At 36.9% G+C, this 18,849-nt stretch overlaps 1 protein-coding gene across 2 annotated transcripts in view; it reads left to right on the forward strand.

Annotated features, from left to right (window-relative positions):
* LOC121408528 (centromere protein J-like) overlaps positions 1–18,849 on the forward strand; it is a 60,750-nt gene that overhangs the window by 31,152 nt on the left and 10,749 nt on the right. Inside the window, exons 9-15 of one of the 2 annotated variants that reach the window (XM_041600015.1) lie at positions 5,685–5,807; positions 6,199–7,135; positions 7,811–7,956; positions 9,308–9,469; positions 11,393–11,496; positions 16,901–16,994; positions 17,397–17,570. In XM_041600015.1, coding sequence (XP_041455949.1) covers positions 5,685–5,807; positions 6,199–7,135; positions 7,811–7,956; positions 9,308–9,469; positions 11,393–11,496; positions 16,901–16,994; positions 17,397–17,570 — 1,740 coding nt within the window. The remainder of the gene's footprint in view (positions 1–5,684; positions 5,808–6,198; positions 7,136–7,810; positions 7,957–9,307; positions 9,470–11,392; positions 11,497–16,900; positions 16,995–17,396; positions 17,571–18,849) is intronic. The other variant, XM_041600016.1, reaches the window with a different exon arrangement.

Below are 18,849 nucleotides of genomic sequence, written 5' to 3' on the forward strand. Positions count from 1 at the left end.
CTGCCTAAACTTCCACATTATGAAGAACATCATGTGGCCTGCTTTGTGATCATGGTATAAAAGTCAGTGGAATGAAGCAATGTGAGATACTGAGCTTGCCCAAGCTTGTATCTTTGAACTTGACAGATCACCTGTTTGTGACAAATGACATGGATTTTCCTATTTTGCCATAATAGTCGACTGGCAGTGTGTGCTTGCGCATGCTCTATGTATCATGGTGCTCAGGGGGAAAAAATGACGTGGCAGTTTGGTTCAATTTTGCCCCTGAATTGAATACATTGACGAGTGGATACCATGCGCGACCAAAAAAACACGTAAAAAGGATGTCTTTTTCACGATAGGGCACGTTACGTACGTAACGTGGTAAGGGTGTCAAAAACACTAAAATAATGTAAAAAGGGAATCTATTTCACTAGGAAAATTACGTGTTTAGGGTTGACTTTGCGGGGATGATAAAACAAAATTAAAATGTATTATAAAGGATGTCCTTTTTGCCCCAACACTTCGTGTTTAGAGTCCGATTTGCGCGAGGTGTAGAAGGTGGGGTCGTACATACCCAATAAGGTCAAGCCGACGACCAAAGGACCCGTAACAATAAAACATTCCTGTACTTGTTTAGGGGTTCATTTCAGGTATGGTGTCCACTCGTGAATGGAAGTGGCCCCCCCCCCCGGGCCCTGAAGTGCTAAAGAAAGCACTGGAAATTAAGAAAAGAGCCCCAGAATATCCCCATTCATTGCAGTGTTAAAGTTCATCCAATGTAGCAGATTTAGGCGGGATAAGCAGCCCCAGGAAATCATAAAAATCTTCTTTTTTTTACCTGATGGTGCTTCTCTTCATTGACTTTGTGTGATATAAATGTAATAATAATATTAGGCATCTATATTGCGCCCTCTATTTGGAAATAAAGGACATCATTATTATTACCCCGGCTTTAGCTTGAGCTGCCATGTCCAGCTCTGCATTCAAGGAATTAATTCTGCCGTGTACCCTTTCACCTCGCTTTGGTTGAGTGCAGGATAATGAGTCATATCTGGCTGAAGGAAATTACACAGGTCTAGGTTTGGGATTTGAACCCATGCCCCTTTGTTACAAAGTTGGGAAGACCAGTCCCACCAGACCACAGCATTCTACTCATATGAACTCACAATTATTCAAAAAGTCCCTAATAAATTGAAAAGGTGACCACAGATCTGAGCTTATCGTATGTTCATAATTTTGTACAAATATGGAGTAGCGGTAATGACTTGGTCTGAATGACTTAATGTAGATTCATTTGTAGATTGTTATTTGTTTACATCCTAAATTTGTTCTATTGATATGAGTATACATGAATATGCAACATTCTTTTTTAGCATGTACATATTCAATTTCACAACTTTTAATGAATTGTATAATAACAATATTATTGCTAAATATTATTTAGCAACAATATTTAGCATTTGTATTATAACATCAATATTATTGCAATTGTATTTATAACAACAATAATATTTAGCAATTGTATTCTAACAACAATATTATTGCTAAATATTGCTAAATATTATTGCTAAATAAAAACAATAATATTGCTAAAGTATATTTACAATTTTTAACTGTGCATGTGCTACAAATTCAAATTATCAACATTGTGAGAGGTCAAGTTCTTTTCTTCTTGTGGGTTGACAGTTTTCTTGTTTCTATACAGTGTAGATAGCTCATGTCATATTTGAGAATGGACAAATTATAAAGGTAAAAGATAATAGTTGCATCAAAACAATTTCAAGAGGAAGTCTTTAAAATCAAGGTTAATTTGTCACTAGGTGTATATTATTATATATCTAGGTCTGGTAAACTTATTTGTGTGAAACTGAAATCATGAAATCTTAGCTGATAATTCTGATGACCACTAACACAGAAAGGCATATGTGGGACAGTGTATTGTTATTGCTAGTTATTTGATAGAATTCCATGCTCATTTCTCAGCAATTACGTATTTTCTTCCAGAGCCACTTGGCACATATTTTTTATTCATTACATGTTTGAACTCATTTTGAGATGGTTACCACAAGGTCCACAACTGGTATTTATCTTCAAGTTCAATATTAAAGGTCAAGTCCACCCCAAGAAATGTTGAATTGAATAAATAGAGAAAAATCAAATCAGCATAATGCTGAAAATTTCATCAAAATCGGATGTAAAATAAAGTTATGACATTTTTTATTGTTTGAATTATACAACATTTCTTTTTTTATACAGATTTGACAATTAAATAAGGACTAACTTGACTGAACCATATAGGATTAAACAAAGCTAATTCCACATGTTAAGGGAGGAATTAATCTTTGTTTCACTTGACAATTAGGAGAAAATTAGGAGAATATTTCATATAATAAAATACAAAAGAAATAGTGAGTTGATGATGTCATCAGTCTCCTCATTAGCATAGTGACAAGGATGTGCATATAACTGTTTTGTGAAATAAAGCAAAACTTTATAATGTCATAAATTTCTCATTTTACGTCTGATTTTGATGAAATTTTCAGTGTTACGCTTGTTGGATTTTTCTCTTTTTATTCAAATCAACTTTTTGTTGGGTGGACTTGTCCTCTACATGGGACAAGGAAACACAAGCAGAGATAAGTCAGTAGAACGAGCAGTACGATCCCTGAAAAAGTTTAATGTTTGCTGGTTTCTAATCATTTTGAATAGGAGAGAGATATGATGACTAGTTAGTTGTTGACCAATCTGTCATAGTCAGGAGTCAAATCACAATAAATAAACAAAGAGGATGAAGTACACTTTACTTGAGTATAAAGGCAGGACTTTATTTGAGATTGATAATGGTATATTAACCATTTGAACAGCAAGCTGATTTGATAATTGGTTTTGTACAAAAATGCATGTCAGTTTTTTTAATAAAATGTTTATGATTGATATTGTAATAAATCATAGTTCTACGAAAAGCTGGCACATTTTATCCCGGGTAGCTTTGTCTTAAAATTTGTATATTTTCTGAATCGATATCCTATACTTCTGTCCCATGTGCCCCGAGCCTATAATCCCGGTATTGTCTTACCTTGTAAGAGTCTGACACTGTTACACAAAACATTATAAGTCATTAATGTGTAGAAGGTCCCAACCAACACCTAAACAATCTTTTCTTGCTCTAGTCATCGTTTTCTCTTTATCAACTACATTATGTTTTGCTGGAAGTTTTATGTACAAAAAGCTACCCCTGAAAACGACTATAAAATCAAGACTGAAGGGAATAGATGGCGGTTGTGTCAATGTACGTCGTAATAAAGACGACGCTAGATCCGAGCACTTGCGAGTACGTCATAATGGTAAAGTGCAGAGCCTAGACCCTGATAAGAAATATCCCCATTAACATGACATGCAATAAAACTCTATTTTTAAAAGAAATATCCCCATTATCATGATTTTTGCTCTAGATATCTGATATGGATGATAATAAAAATATTGACTAGCTCTTCTTTCGGGGAACATCAAATATATTGCCCTTAAATGAACCATATTGCCCTCGTCTAAAGACTCGGGCCAATATGATTCTTTTGCTGGCAATATATTTGATGTTCCCCTCAAGGCCAGTCAATATTATTTAAGTATATCCTAATTCTTATATTAAAGCTCAAAGAAATGATTGAAAATTCTCATATTTTCTTGAGTGCATTTCTTTCAGTTATATCTCAAGGAAAGAAAAGAAAATAGTGTTACAAAGTGGACAGGAAATTGTGAGGGATCAGGGGAGGTGTGTGTGTGTGTGTATGGGTGGGTGAGTGTGTATGAGAGAGAGGTGTGGGTGTGTGTGTCTGTGTTTGTGTAAGTCTGCTTTTAATTTTTACATATGGATATTTAGAAGTTCCAGGGGCCACAAACGAGACTATGCCCATGAACCAAATAATAACTGTACATCTACACAATGTACATATTTCCTTTAATACGCGAAAGTGGTTTACAGTTACACCATGTGTAAAGTAAAGTCCTGGGGAGCATTTCATCAACATTTCTGTCCAACAAGTTGTCACATCTGACATCTTTCCTTGATTCTGATTGGCTGAGAAGCACTCTATGGTAACTGTTGGATAAAATGTCCGCCAAGTCCTTTCATGAGACGCCCACCAGGAAAGACTGAGATGAAAGTGGATAAAGATAGTAATGGAAAGGCGTGAAAGTGGAGGTTGGGAAGTACAAGTATTCTTTTCATTATCAGGGTTCGCAGCCCATCAGGGAAATCAGGTAAAATTATCTTACTTTTTATCCAGTGAGGGAAAAATCAGGGAATTTGATAAAGAATACCTCAAATCAGGGGAAATGCCTCAAATGAGGGAAAAATCAGGGAATTTTGATTGGCCCAAAAGTTGAAAGCATGGTAATCAGTCAGACTCTGTTATATTTTGTTTCATATCAAAACATCATCCATTGAGTGATTGGTTATTGTGGTACTAATTAGTTTTACATTATTTTTTTTTATACTGAAAATAAAAGTAATTCACTGTAACAAATTAGAAAATATGTGAAACTGGGAATGGGTTTAAATAGTTTTAGGGAATTTTTTAACTTCATCAGGGAATTTTGTTTTTTTTGAAAAGCTGGGAACCCTGTGAAATAATAGGACTGTAAACCAGAGGGAGTGGAAAGCTGAATAGTAGGCAGGTTTAGAGAAGATTGAGAAGATGAGAGAAGGCTGGCATGAGTTGGCGAGTGGAGTTATAGAGCAGGAGCAGGACAGAAATGTCAACGTTTCGGGCAGGTTGACTGTCCGTCTTCCTGAAAACGTCGAGTCTTCTCCAGACACTCAACCTGCCCCAAACGTTGAGATTTATGTCCTCCTCCTGCTCTACAACTCTACTCAAGCCAGCCTTTTCTCTTCTACTCAAGCCTTTCTCACCTCTAAACCCAACCAACCTCCTAGTCCTACAGTCAAGCCTCTCACCCTGCCTGCTACTACTCAGCTTTCCACTCCCTCTCGTTTACAGTCCTTTTAAGGACTGCATGTACACTCATTCTGGAAAGAATTCTCTTACTTCCCAACCTCTGCTTTCTGGCCTTTCCATTTCACATCTATTTCTATCCACTGTCATCTCAGTCCTTCCAGGGCAGCATTTCTTGAAAGGACTCGTCAGACGTTTTATCCGACAGTTACCATGTTAATAGTGACTCACAGCCAATCATTCCCAAGGAAAGTTGTCAGACTTGACAACTTGTCAGATGAAAATATTCATGAAATGTTTCCCCAGGACTTTACACATGGTGTACCATATACCACTTTCGAAATTGTTCATACCACCATGCAAACATTCAAACATAATCTTACTTTAATTCAGTGCACAGTCTAGTGCTATAGATTATTAGATCTCTAACATACTGTACTGTAGAACAGCTATCGTAATAAAACTAGGCCAATATCATAACAATTTTTACTGTGCCCACGGGTAATTTTTCAGCAAAGACATCAGGCAGCAACTGGTAATAATTTGCATAAATCATTGTACAAATTGTGAAATGAAACTACGGAGCAGGATTTCTCCATTTTCGAGCTTGAATTAATTGGCACATAGTGTTATGATATTTGATGATATGGGGCCATGGCAATATTTATTACCCCCCCCCATCAGTTAAGAAATATGTAAGGGTTGAGTTTTTTGTTAGTTTGTCCATTTCTTACCCTTTTTTCAAAACAGATAGAGCAAGAAGATCTGGACGAGTTTGAGATGTTAGAAGAGGCTGCTGATGATAATGTTTCATTCTGTAGTGAGGCTTCCTTGGTTATCAATGTTCTGCAGAGAGCTCAGAGAAGAAAACAGGTTGGTTTTAAAATTGTGCTTTTTCTATCTTTCGTATTTGTTCTCATTCTTGAAGATGAGGTGTGTGTGTATGTTTGTGTATGTCTGTCTGTCTCTGCTTGTCTTTTATCCTGCCTCCCCCCGATATTATTTTTCATTCAATTATATTCTCTCTCTCTCTATTTCTTTGTCTCTTTCTGTCTGTTTATTTGTCTCTGCCTTTCTATTTCTCTCGCTATCTGGCTTTATTATCCATGTGGCAATTCTATTAACATTTTATCTTCTAATGTTTTCCCATTTTCATCTTTATACTTTTGTGCTATTTCCCTCTTCAATTCAATTTCCTGTACGAGAAATAAAAATGTATGATTTTTTTGTCAACTTTGTTTTGAATCCCCCCCCCTTATTTCAGGAGCTTCTTGGTCTGTCCCCACTGCTCAAGAAAACTCCTCTTGCTACACTCCAGTCTGTGGATGCTACAGAGGAAAATAATCACGAGTCACATGATGCACCACCTGATCAGTCACATGACTCGACCCTTACGAATAGAGACCCTATGAAAAACATACAAAGGTCGAATGATGGAGAGATTGGGTTTTCTGGGGAACATTACAATGAGTCAATTGATGGAAAGGTGTCCGACAATAGACCATCAGCGGTGTGTAAGGAAAAGGTTGCTGGTGGACAGCTGATCTTGAATGGCGGAGAGGCAGCTGAGATACAAGATGACTTCTACTCCTCGGGGGAAGATTCGGATGAGGAGATGGTTAACGATTCCGATGACGTTGTGGTAGGGAGAGCTCTGATGAGGAAGGTGTCCAAAAGATCTTCAGAAAAGAATTTCTTGGTGGAAAATGAAGTGGATACAGAGGAAGATGAGGATGAGGCTGGCTCAGGAAAGGGACAGGAAGTCATTCATATAGGAAGGTTGGATAGTAGTGGTGATGATGATGATGGTGAGGAGGAGGAGGAAGATTTTGATATTTACAGAACAGGAATGAATGAAAACAGAAACAATAATAGCAATATCAATCTAAAACATGAAATGCTTCTGGCTGATGAAAGGAAACCAAGAACTTCTAGTAGCGCAAAAGCTAAGAACCTTCACTTTGAGGACAGTGGAGAAGTCCATAATGGCGACGTTGAGGAAAAGCTCACCACTCCGGATTCCTTTAGGGAAGATTTTGAGGGCACACCGAGGAAGAGTGCTGCCTCCCCGGAGGCTGTGGATCAGGCTGAGTTTGAGGATGAGGAAACGTGGGGTGACTTTACAGCACAGCTAAGTGACAGCAGTGATGAGGACAGCATCGTTGCTTTGGCACCTAACCTCAAATCAACTCCAGCAAAAGGTATGTTGAAGTAATAAAGTTTGATTGGGTTTGAACAGATTTCTATCAATTAGATACGGCTATTTCCATGTAAGGATTGAGCTAAAGCTCAACTTTGGAGGTAGGTCAGACTATGTTTATAACTAGTTGGATAGAAGATGCATGTCACAATGCCCAGAGCATGGTATGCAAAATCTACTTTATGTTAAAGCCATAAACTCATTCAGAGTGTTCATGTAATTGCTTCCCCCAAGTACTGCAATATGTTAATTTTATTACCGACATAGCCACTGGCTTTCTGTTTTTTCAGGAAGGCAGTTTGGTAATAAACTAAGACATTTTTAGAATGATGCAGCTTTTGGACACATTACAAGATTTCTAAATACTTCAAATTAGCAAACAAAAAAGGAAATTGATTCATTCTGTTGCAGATTTGATGGATAAATTAAATTATAATTCTTCCTTTTAGATTTTGTTTTTACCAGCATTGTATTAATGATTTTTTATGAGAATTCAAATCAGTTATGATGATGTTGAAAGCTAGAGCACACAGATTTAACAAAATATACCTTTCGTTTTATAATGGGATTGGGTGTGCCAGCGAGCCCACTGAAAACCCCCACCAGTCACACTTGTGCCATAGTGTAATTGATAATGGTTGTTTTGCAATGAAGTCTTTTTCTTTTTTTCATTCAGAAGAAGAAAGAGCTGGGATGAGAAGGAAGAAAAGTGAGAAAACAACTGGTGAGCAAGTCCATCTTTCTCCCCCTCCGACTTCGGCCCTTGTTGCCAAGCTCTTTCCAAAACTCAGGCAGCCTGATGATAAACATAAGCAGCAAATTGTAAGTGACATGACCCTCTTCTCTCCATTCTCAATCCTGTATGCTGGGTAATCCCTTATATCACTTTGGAATGACCCTTTACATTTCATCATTTATATTGAAAAATGGATCTAGGATCATTAACACTGTAGGGTCTACCGATATGGTTGTATAGGCTATAGCTATCTTGCGCTCATGATGCGACCAAAGTGCACACATGCTCAGTGAAAAAAGTCTACTCATTACGCAACCAAAGTGATGACCTACTTGACCCTGTATATCTCGGGACTCAGCATATGTATGCAAACTACGCGACCTGAGACTTTCCCAGTGTATGAAGATCTACACGTTTCATTTCCTTTATTTATGATGAATAATGTCATGTATTTCAAACACAATCAGAATTATTTTTTGTGCTGGTATATACCATGAAACCCCACCATGTGATTAAGTTGATAGATGATGCTGAGTGAAATAATCTGGTTCAAGAGTGGCATAGATAGATTATGGTCTTGCCAAGTGACCCTTGATAGATTGTAGAAAAAAAAGACTCGCGGCTGGTTTCAAGGACTTGCAATTGTGGAAACTTTATGATGATGGTAACTTCTACATGTATAGTAATAACCTTTCTGCTTTGTACATGATCAGACTATTGTTTCTAAGTGCTTCATTGATATTCATTACCCCAGTCAGTTGATTCTTGCATCCCAGTACACAATGTAGGCACTTTTTTCTTACAATCTCGGGAGCATCTCATGCTTACCGAGCATAGCAACCAGTGAAAATTAAGGTTTCATAGTAGTTATCATAATCCTAAAGCTCTTTATTTATGAGCCTGATCTTACTGCAAAATTGATTTAGATTGATATTAACAATCGGATAAATGTGTGAGCACTGTTCTTTTGTAGAAAATTATGAAAAGTGAATCACCTGTAAAACGTAAAAGCTTGACCAAATTATTTCCAAACACCCACTAAACGAGTGTTTCCCTGTGTGCACAATCACCCCCTAAACAAGTTTTTTGCAGGCTTCATGTACACATTTTGGCCCTTAAACAAATTGTCACTATATGACCCCAGGGAAAAACCTTTGATAAAAAGCATACCCTAAATATGCTTGACCCAACGATTGACCATTGACCAATCTTTCAAAACCACCTAATGTAGATTTTGCATACAATGCTCTGGCCTTTAAATAAGTATTTTTGATAACCTTAATGAGTGCACACGCGGCCCACGTCCAAAACTGAAAAACACCCCTTTAAACTTGTTTTTAATTATCACGCATGTGTACAAGAATATATATTTGACTGCAACCCCCCCCCCCCCCCCCCCGGCATAACCTCTTGATCACCATAATTTTATTTCTATAGGAGAAGGAAGAGAAGGTCCTCCATGTAAAGGCTGAGAGGCCTGCAGGAGACGGCGCCCAGGCCAGGCTCCTGAGGGATCGGCTCACTCAGCTGGAGAATGAAATTGAGAGATTTCGGAAGGAGAACCTCCTCCTGGCAAAGCTCAGGGAAGAAAGAGAAAAGGTGACTTATTACTGAGCAGATTTTCTTGCAGATTTAACAGGATTTCTTAATTTATAATAATGATAATAATATATCCATTTATATAGCACTGTTACTATTTATATAATATTGACTGGCCTTGAGGAGGATACCAAATATATTTCCCAAACTAGTCTCATATTGCCCCGAGTCGCAGACGAGGGCAATATGGGTCTAGTGAGGGAAATATTTTTGGTATCTCCCGAAAGTAACGCCAGTCAATATTATTATTATTACCTGTTACCTCTTTCTGGTACATTAAATTAACATATTGATAGATTATATAACTAAATTGTTGGACTTACCTTGGTCAAGCCTCTAGTGTAAATTCTGCACTTTACCATTATGACGTACTTACAAGCGCTCGGATCCAGCGTTGTCTTTATTATGACGTATATTGTCGGTGCGCGGATCCTTATGAAGCGTATCTCTTAATATACGCATCCACAAATGCGCTGGGGATTGATGAGCTAGCTCGGAATACGGATATTATGGACCGCTAATTATTGTACGTAGGTGCAGTAGGAAAATTACTCTTTTCGGAGAGGAGGGGTGTGCGAATATTATGGTCACTCGTCATTCAGCTGATCGCTGACCGAGCCATTGTGACGTAGTTTATGTTGAGTTAATCAGTTAGACAGACAGAATACGCGTTTATATCATGTCTCCAAAATGCCTCATTTAGGTAATAATTGCATATACTCAACTGCGCTCTGATATGTGGTATCATCATTATTACCCCGGCCGTAGCTGAGCTGCCATATCGGCACTAAAGCATCAAGGAATAAATCTTACCGGGTGCCCATTCACCTTACCTGATGCGAGTGCAGTACAATGTGGGTAAATTTTCATGCTGAAGGAATAGATGCCATGGCTGGGATTCGGACCCACATCCTTCTGATTGAGAGACGAGAGTAGTAACAATGCTCCCACTAATTTGGCACTTCTAACATGCAGTAGAAAAAAGATTAGAATAACAAAACTTGATAGTGGTCTTTAAAATTTTTAAGTCCTAGTGAAGACTGGAATGCCTAGAGGCATGCTATATACGTTTTTATTTCTTGGCAAATATTGTCTGAATGGTTTAAGAAGAGAAGGAAATGATTCATCATTGTTTATATGATAAGATTTTTTTTTTTTAGAAACATTGCATCTAGGGCTCCATCTTATTATGGTATCATGATACTGTATTCATTCTGATTTTCACATTCAGTATAATGGTTGGTCATGGAAGTTTTGGTAGGTCTGTTTCCCAGAAACAGAAGTTTTTTGTCATTTTTCTTTTTTTTGGGGGGGGGCTGAATATTACAGAAAATCATTTATTCAAAGTCTTCAAGCCTTGCAAAGTAATGAGATCTATTCTGCAATGCTGAATTCAAGTGATGTAAGTTTATTTATACACAAGTTTTACAATGCAATGTTAAGTATCTCACATGGTGTTTGATAATCCTGTTATGTTAAGTTACGCATGATTTTAAACACAACCGATGACCCTTTCATGTGCTAAATGAGATACCCCAAATATTCCTATCATCATTATCGTAATCATGAATATGGCACTGTTCATTGTCACCCCCATCGTCATCACTACCACCACCACCATCAACATCATCATCATCAAAATCATTGTTATTATCAATATGACCATCATCACTATCATCATCTCCACCACCATCACCACCACCACCATTACCATCTTCATAATCATCATCTTTATTATCACTGTTATCATCATCATCAATGTTACTAGCATCTCTATCAACTTCATCATCAACAACATCATCCTCAACATTGTTACCATTATCACCGTCATCACCACTGTCACCATCACTATCACCACTGACATCAACATTGTCATCATAATCATCATTGACATCAACAATCCTCTTCTTCTTCATTATTCAGGGACTAGAATCCATGAAGAAGGAAATGGAAGAGTTTCAGAAACAGAAAGCCGAGGACTTGCAGAGACTTCAAGAATACAAGGAAGAGGAAATAAAGAAACTGAAGTAAGTGTCTTAAAGGACAAGTCCACCCCAACAAAAAGTTGACATAAATAAGAAGAGAAAAATCCAACAAGCTTAACACTGAAAATTTGATCAAAATTGGATGTAAAATAGGAAAGTTATGACATTTTAAAGTTTCCCTTAATTTCACAAAACAGTTATGCACATTCTGGTTGGTATGAAAATGAGAGAATTGGTGACATCATCCACGCACAACTTCTTTTGTATTCCATAGTATGAAATATGAAATATTTAGATTTTCTCCTCATTTTCGTTTGAAAAAAATAATTCCTCCCGGAACATGTAGAACTACCATTGTTTTTTTAACATTTTGGGGTTCAGTAAAGTTAGTCATTACTGCCAAATCTTTAAAAATTGAAATATTGTATAATTCAAACAATAAAAAACAAAAAGAAATAGTGAGTGAGGGACATCATCGATTCTCTCATTTGCATATCACTGACATGTGCACATAACTATTTTGTGAAAAATAAGCGAAACTTTAAAATGCCATAACTTTCTTATTTTACGTCTGATTTTGATGAAATTTTCAGCGTTATACTTCTATGATTTTTCTGTACTGATTCAAATCAACATTTTTCTGGGGTGGACTTGACCTTTAAAAGTATTATTGTTTGGACATGAAATGAATAATTGATTTTCAAAAATCTTTATTTCATTTCTAATGATGTTTACAGTGTCTCTTTACAATATGTATCATAAATTGTTTCAAACACATATTGGATGGAGGCCAAGGATAAGTACTCCACGACACAATAAACAGTATATGGGACCATACAAACGCATAAAGTACTCCACGTGCACACACGCAATAGAAATAAGTACATGTATGGAACTTTGTGCATGCTTGACCTTTTGGGGTAGGCCTACTTTTCGGGGGCCTTAAACAAGTGCATTAAAGCTCTATTAATTTTGATGGTTTTATGCTGATTTTATCAATTTTTTTATGTCCAGGCCTTGAACTAATGATACAGGGGAGAGGGCCAGAGGCATTCTCCTTATTTTTCATTGTTTTCCTTTAATTTATTTAAATTCATATATATTTATTCATTCTATTTTGCTGTGAAGCAGGATCCTCTTTTATATTCAAGATTCTTTCTAATGTATTGTTTTTGTGATTATTGTTTCATTCCTTAGTACTTGTTGTAGGCAAAAAAAGAAAGTGCAGGGGGCCGTTTCATAAAGCTGTTCGTAAGTTAAGAGTGACTTTTAGAACGACTGGTGATCCTTTCTTGTGGTGAATGATTTTCACCATTAAATGTTCATTGGTGATTATTAAACACGTAAGAAAGGTTTATCAGTCGCTCTTAACTTATGAACAGCTTTATGACACACCCACCAGGGTCCCGTAACACAAAGGTTAGCGATTGATCGCACGCTTGATTTTTACAATTGATTGTACATTGTAGCCAATGGAATCAATCGTAGAAAAATGTTCTATGATCATTGCTAAGCTTTGTGTTTCAGGCCCCAGGTCAGTGTGACATTTGAAGAGAAATCCACTTTCAGACAAATTACTCTGAAGGAGTTATATAAAAATCTGTCCCTGTTACATTCATACCCACTACCCAAAGTATATGAATGATACGAATCAAGAGCAAAGTGCAGGTTCTCAACGTTCATTGGGTATTATTACTTCCTCGACTACAAGTGATACTACAAATTAAAATGGTTTTCTAAGTGCTCTCCAGATGCTATAAAAGTTTAAGTATTGATGATAAGTAGAATAACCATTGTTCTTTATTGTCGGAGTATCTGAGTGCTAATTGCATCAACCATATTTTTGGCATAAAAATGAACTGTTTTATCTAAATCATTGAACAGATATCTTTTTTTATGTTGATTATTGTTGGCAATACCAGCGGAAGAGGAAAAGCATCATTATATATTATTGTAGATATTTTACAATAAACTTTAATCCATTTTGAAGGCTTAAATCGGAGAACATGAATAAAAGGAAACATCACATAGTAAAATTCCACCTCAGTAGCATGCATGAGGGTCCTATGGGCTGAAAATAATCTTATCTGAAAAAAATATAGTAAAATTCACTGAGCAGAATGCTGAAAATTATACCAAATTCTGATAAAAAGAAATAAAGTTATTATGTTTTAAAAAAATCTACTTTTGACTGTGGTAACTCATCCCTTTAAGATACATGTATGTTACAAGTGTGTCTATTTTATTTTATTTTATTTGGATTGTGATGAAACATATCCTCTTGTGCTGGTTTACATTAGAATTGTTACTTAAAACCTGCATATTTCAACTTAAGCAAATGAAACTTTGAATGATTGAAAATCCTCGAACTCTCTTTGAATATTCCAGTTATGAAGTCACAACTCATTGAAAAGCTTTACGAAAAACCCGCAGTCGCTCTATCTCACACAGCCTTGGAATATGATAGCTTTATAGCGCAAGAAAAGGATAAAACCTCTGACCCTGTCTAACCTCTCCAGTAATGGATCAAATCCTCGTTTATGCAAGAATGAAAACAATTCCATTAAAACCGTGACTCACGGATTTCCCCCGAAATGCACACCTATCCTGCCCAAGTGCAAGGCTAGCATCATCGTCCTTGAGGATATTTTGAATTACTGAAACCATTAACCCGGGAGGAGATGTTAACGAGCTGTTGTTGTTCCCTGATGCAGCCATAGAGCCTTAATGACTTCCTAGATTAACCTTTTCCTCCCATCCCTGATAATGTCCTGCCCTATACACTGTTGAGATGCTGTCCATCGGAATGCGTTGGTTAATGCATGCAGGTTTATTATATGATAGACATAGGGGTGCTTATACCTGTTTGTGAAGGTGGATGTTGTGTTTTGGGGGAAAGAGAGGATGATATGTGGATGTTCCAAGCTTGAAGTAAAGAAGTGTTTCTGAGGTTGGATTATTGGGAATAACGTTTGCTGAAGCTCCCCTGTGTGATATGTGTTATTTAGGTAAGCTGCAGTATTTTAGCTCATACTTTAAGCTATTAATTTGTATATTTTTAATATGCTTTTCATAATTTAATATTTTTACAGTAATATATTGAGACTTTGGGGTTTTTTTTTACTTTTGTATATTGATTTGATGTTTGTCTTAATATCTTCAGCTTTTTATTATTTTTCCATCTGTTTATTTTGGTCAATTTATCATCAATATTCATTTATGTTTTCAATGTTGATTCTTCCACTTACTCATCTATTTCTGTAGGTATTAGTATTATAGAAAAAATCAGACACCAGCAACATACACTCATCAAAAAAGTTCTTGGACACTTATAAAAGTTAAAATATTCCATATAGATATTTGATTAAAGGCAAATTATTGTATGTCAACATGACCAGATAATATTCGTCTTCCAGTATGACATGAAATTTTCATGTGACCAGTCATGCATGGGTGGTTAAATGCTTTGAACAATAGCAATGTCAGTAAAAGAAAATTGCAAGAAATGGACCAGTCAGTGCATGGCTGGTAACAGGCATTAAACAATAGCAATGTCAGTAAATGAAACTTGCCAGAAAACGATCAGCCATTCTTTCATGCTTGTCACAAGTCAGCGAGTTTGCTCGGGGGTGATGTTGTCCCATTCTTCCCGAAGAAAATGCCGGACATCTCTAAGAGTGTCTCCTGGTTGAATTCTTTGATCAATTTTCCTAGCTGATCCCAAATGTTCAATCGGGTTCATGTCTGGTGAACAAGCGGGCCATGGATCCAAGAGCTGAACATTGTGGTTATCCAGAAATCTTGGACAATGTCCGCTCGATGGGGATGCACATTGTCATCCATGAGAAGAAGCTGTTCGGATCAGCTAGGAAAATCGGTCAATCAAAGAATTCAACCAGGAGACACTCTTCGAGATGTCCGGCGTTATCTCTGGGAAGAATGGGACATCACCCCAGAGCAAATTCGCCGACTTGTGACAAGCATGCGACATCGATGTGCTGCACACATTCAGAGCCAGAGAGGACAAACAAGATATTGAATTTTCTTTTGCTTATGCCAAGATAGTGATACTGAAATTGGACATTTTTTCATCGACTAACTTTGACTTAAAATTCTAGTGGAATAGTGATGCATCCAAGGTGGATAACTTTCTCTTCTCTTTTAGAGTGGTATTTGACTTAAAGTTTGCTTTTATCGTTTGATGGATATTTATGCCACATAAACTTTCACAACTGAAAGAATGGCTGATCGTTTTCTTGCAATTTTCTTTTACTGACATTGCTATTGTTTAATGCCTGTAACCAGCCATGCACTGACTGATCCATTTCTTGCAATTTTCTTTTACTGACATTGCTATTGTTTAAAGCATTTAACCACCCATGCATGACTGTTCACATGAAAATTTCATGTCATACTGGAAGAGGAATATTGTCTGGTCATGTTGACATTCAATAATTTGCCTTTAATCAAATATCTATATTGAATATTTTAACTTTTATAAGTGTCCAAGAACTTTTTTTGCTGAGTGTATTAGCTTTTTAATGTATAATGCAGTTCTGTTAATGTGATTGTGCTTGTGTTTTATTCAGTTTTAATATCATAATAAAGACCATAATAGTACGGTTCTTAGTAAGATCTCAACGCCTACCAAAATATGGAAAAATAGTAGAAAGGTTGAGTGAAAATTAGTGCACATTAAAAAAAAAGGTGTTTGTTTTTGGTCCACTTTGGAATGGATCAATGTTTGGTCATATTTCTTAAAGTTGATGGGAGAAATTTCCAAAGTGCAGTTGCATTGGAAACCCCAATCTCGATATGATCAAGATCCCTGTTAACACTGGATTTCCTACCTGAGACCAGTCTCGGGGCACCCTGAGACGGGTTTCCAAAAAGTTGGCATAAATTTTTGACCCCCTATTACACCAGAATCGTAACGAGTCTCGGGTCGCCCCGAGACAGCTTTTTGTGCGTTTACACAGACTTACCAAAGCTGTCCGAGATAGGGTTGGCAGGTTTCCAAGCGCACGCTTTGTTTGTCACTTGGATAATTGTTCCATGTGTAGTGCATCAAGTGAACCTGTCCTGGATCATTCTTGGACAGGTTTGCATTTACACCAAATCTATAGCAGTCTTGGGGCACCCCGAGATCGGTCTAGGAATACATCGTGAGGTGGTCCAAGATATGTTTGCTCAGAAGGGGTTTCGGGTAGGTTTGTGCGTTTACACCAGATTAGAAACCTGCCCAAGACTGGTCTCGGGGCGCCCAGAGACTACTTAGGAAATCCGATGTAACAGGGGTCTTAGTCTCTCTTCTCTATCCCCCCCCTCCCCATCTTTCTATCTTGATTGTATTACGGTATGTTATTAATTTCACTGTTATCATCTTTGATACATATTTATTTCTTTGATAATTTTGCTTCGATTGGTTGTATTTTTCTTTGCTCAGACGTGAAAGGAAGATGTTTGAAAAGCACCAGAAGAATTTAAGAGCCATGCCTGATAAACGAGACCGGGAAGAGATTGAAATGCTCAAACACCAGGTAAAGATCAAAGTGTTCACCTTAAGTGCCATAAGAAATTCTTGGTCCCATTTCAACAAAAAAAAGGGAATATGTTTTTAGTATTTTGCTGCCATGCAACAGAGGATTGGACAGTCGGTTGTATTTTTTAATGGTATGATATCAAGTTCCCATTTCCATTGTTCTTTTCTATGTAGTGGGAACTCCTCAAAGGTCAAAGCGCTATTCAAAATATGAACCATATTTTCTTTTCATGTGTATATGTCCACACCATCTTGTAAAATTGCATTGTGTCTGTGTCGGTGCGTATATTACCTAAATTTCTGTCAAATACAGATAAAAAAGTACTCTTAGAAGGTTAAAATTTAATGCCTGTAGCATGCATAAGCTAACAAAATTTACTCATCTTCTTTCTGTCTTCAGTTGAGCGAGCTTCAAACGGAACTCAAGCAGCGCGAGTCAAGATGGAACGCATCAACGCGGAGGCTCAGAGATCGAACTGTTGCCTTGGAAACAGAGAATACAGAGCTTCGGGAGGAGATCCGTCTCCTTGAGCAGAGGAGGATTGCTTCATGGAAGAAGGAGGAGATGAATAAGGTACAGGTTGTTGGTTCTCAACTTGAATGACAAGTCCACCCCATTAAAATGTTTATGTGAATAAAAGGAGAAAATCCAACGAGCGTAGCACTGAAAATGTCATCAAACTTGGATGTAAAATAAGAAAGTTATGACATTTTAAATTTTCACTTAATTTTGTAAAACAGTTATATGCACATCCTAGTTGGTATGCAAATGAGCAGACTGATGATGTCACCTACTCACTATTTCTTTTGTATTTTATTGCATAAAAAATGAAATAAATCTATTTTTCTCCTCATTGTCGTGTGAAACAAATTTCATTCCTCCCTGAACATGTGGAATGACCATTATTTTTTAGTTTATGGTTAAGTCAAGTTGGCCCTTTTTGTAAAGTCTGTAAAAACTGAAATATTGTATAATTCAAACAATAAAAACAAAAGAAAACTGGATGAGGGACATCATCGACTTTCTCATTTGCATATCTTTGAGTCGTGCATTAACTGTTTTGTAAAAAAATAAGCAAAACTTAGAAATTTCATAACTTTTCTTATCTTACATCCAATTTTGGTGAAATTTTCAGCACTATGCTTGTTTGATTTTTCTCTAACATTTCCAATCATCAATATTCAGGGGTGGATATGACCTTTAAAGGGATAGAGTGATAATGGCAAATTAATCTTGCTGAAAGTAGTATTACACATGTATATCACTCTGCATGAAAGAATATATATGTATGTGTGACAATCCTATGAATTCTACCAAATTTAGTTTGTTTTTTTCCCCTGTCTGAAGAAAATAATAATAATAGTCAGTTCTTGTATAGCGCATAACACATGAATAATATTTGTATGCGCTCCAAAGGACTTGGATATTATTACCCTGGCTGTAACTCAAGCAGCTTTTATGCGCTCAGCGTTTCAAGGATTGAATTCCTGTCAGGTACCCATTCACCTCACCTGGGTTGAGTGCAGCACAATGTGAATTAATTTCTTGCTGAAGGAAACTACGCCATGGCTGGGTATTGAACCCACGACCCTCTGTTTCAAAGTCCAGAGACTAATCCACTGGGTCACAATGCAATGTAACTGTCAAATGCAGTGCCTACAACTTGGCATTAAATGACACAGCACTTCCATTACGTATGCAGGCAAAAAGAATTCCTTCAGTGTTAACGCACATGACATGTATGCTGGACTGCTTGTACTTGAATCTGAATTGACAACGCCATCGTCAGGAGAGTGACATTTTTTCAGCCATTTCTCAGTCAAATTCGCTCAATTATACAGTGAATATTCCA

This window comes from Lytechinus variegatus, chromosome 2 (genome assembly GCF_018143015.1).
Source record: "Lytechinus variegatus isolate NC3 chromosome 2, Lvar_3.0, whole genome shotgun sequence".
NCBI classification, from domain to species: domain Eukaryota; kingdom Metazoa; phylum Echinodermata; class Echinoidea; order Temnopleuroida; family Toxopneustidae; genus Lytechinus; species Lytechinus variegatus.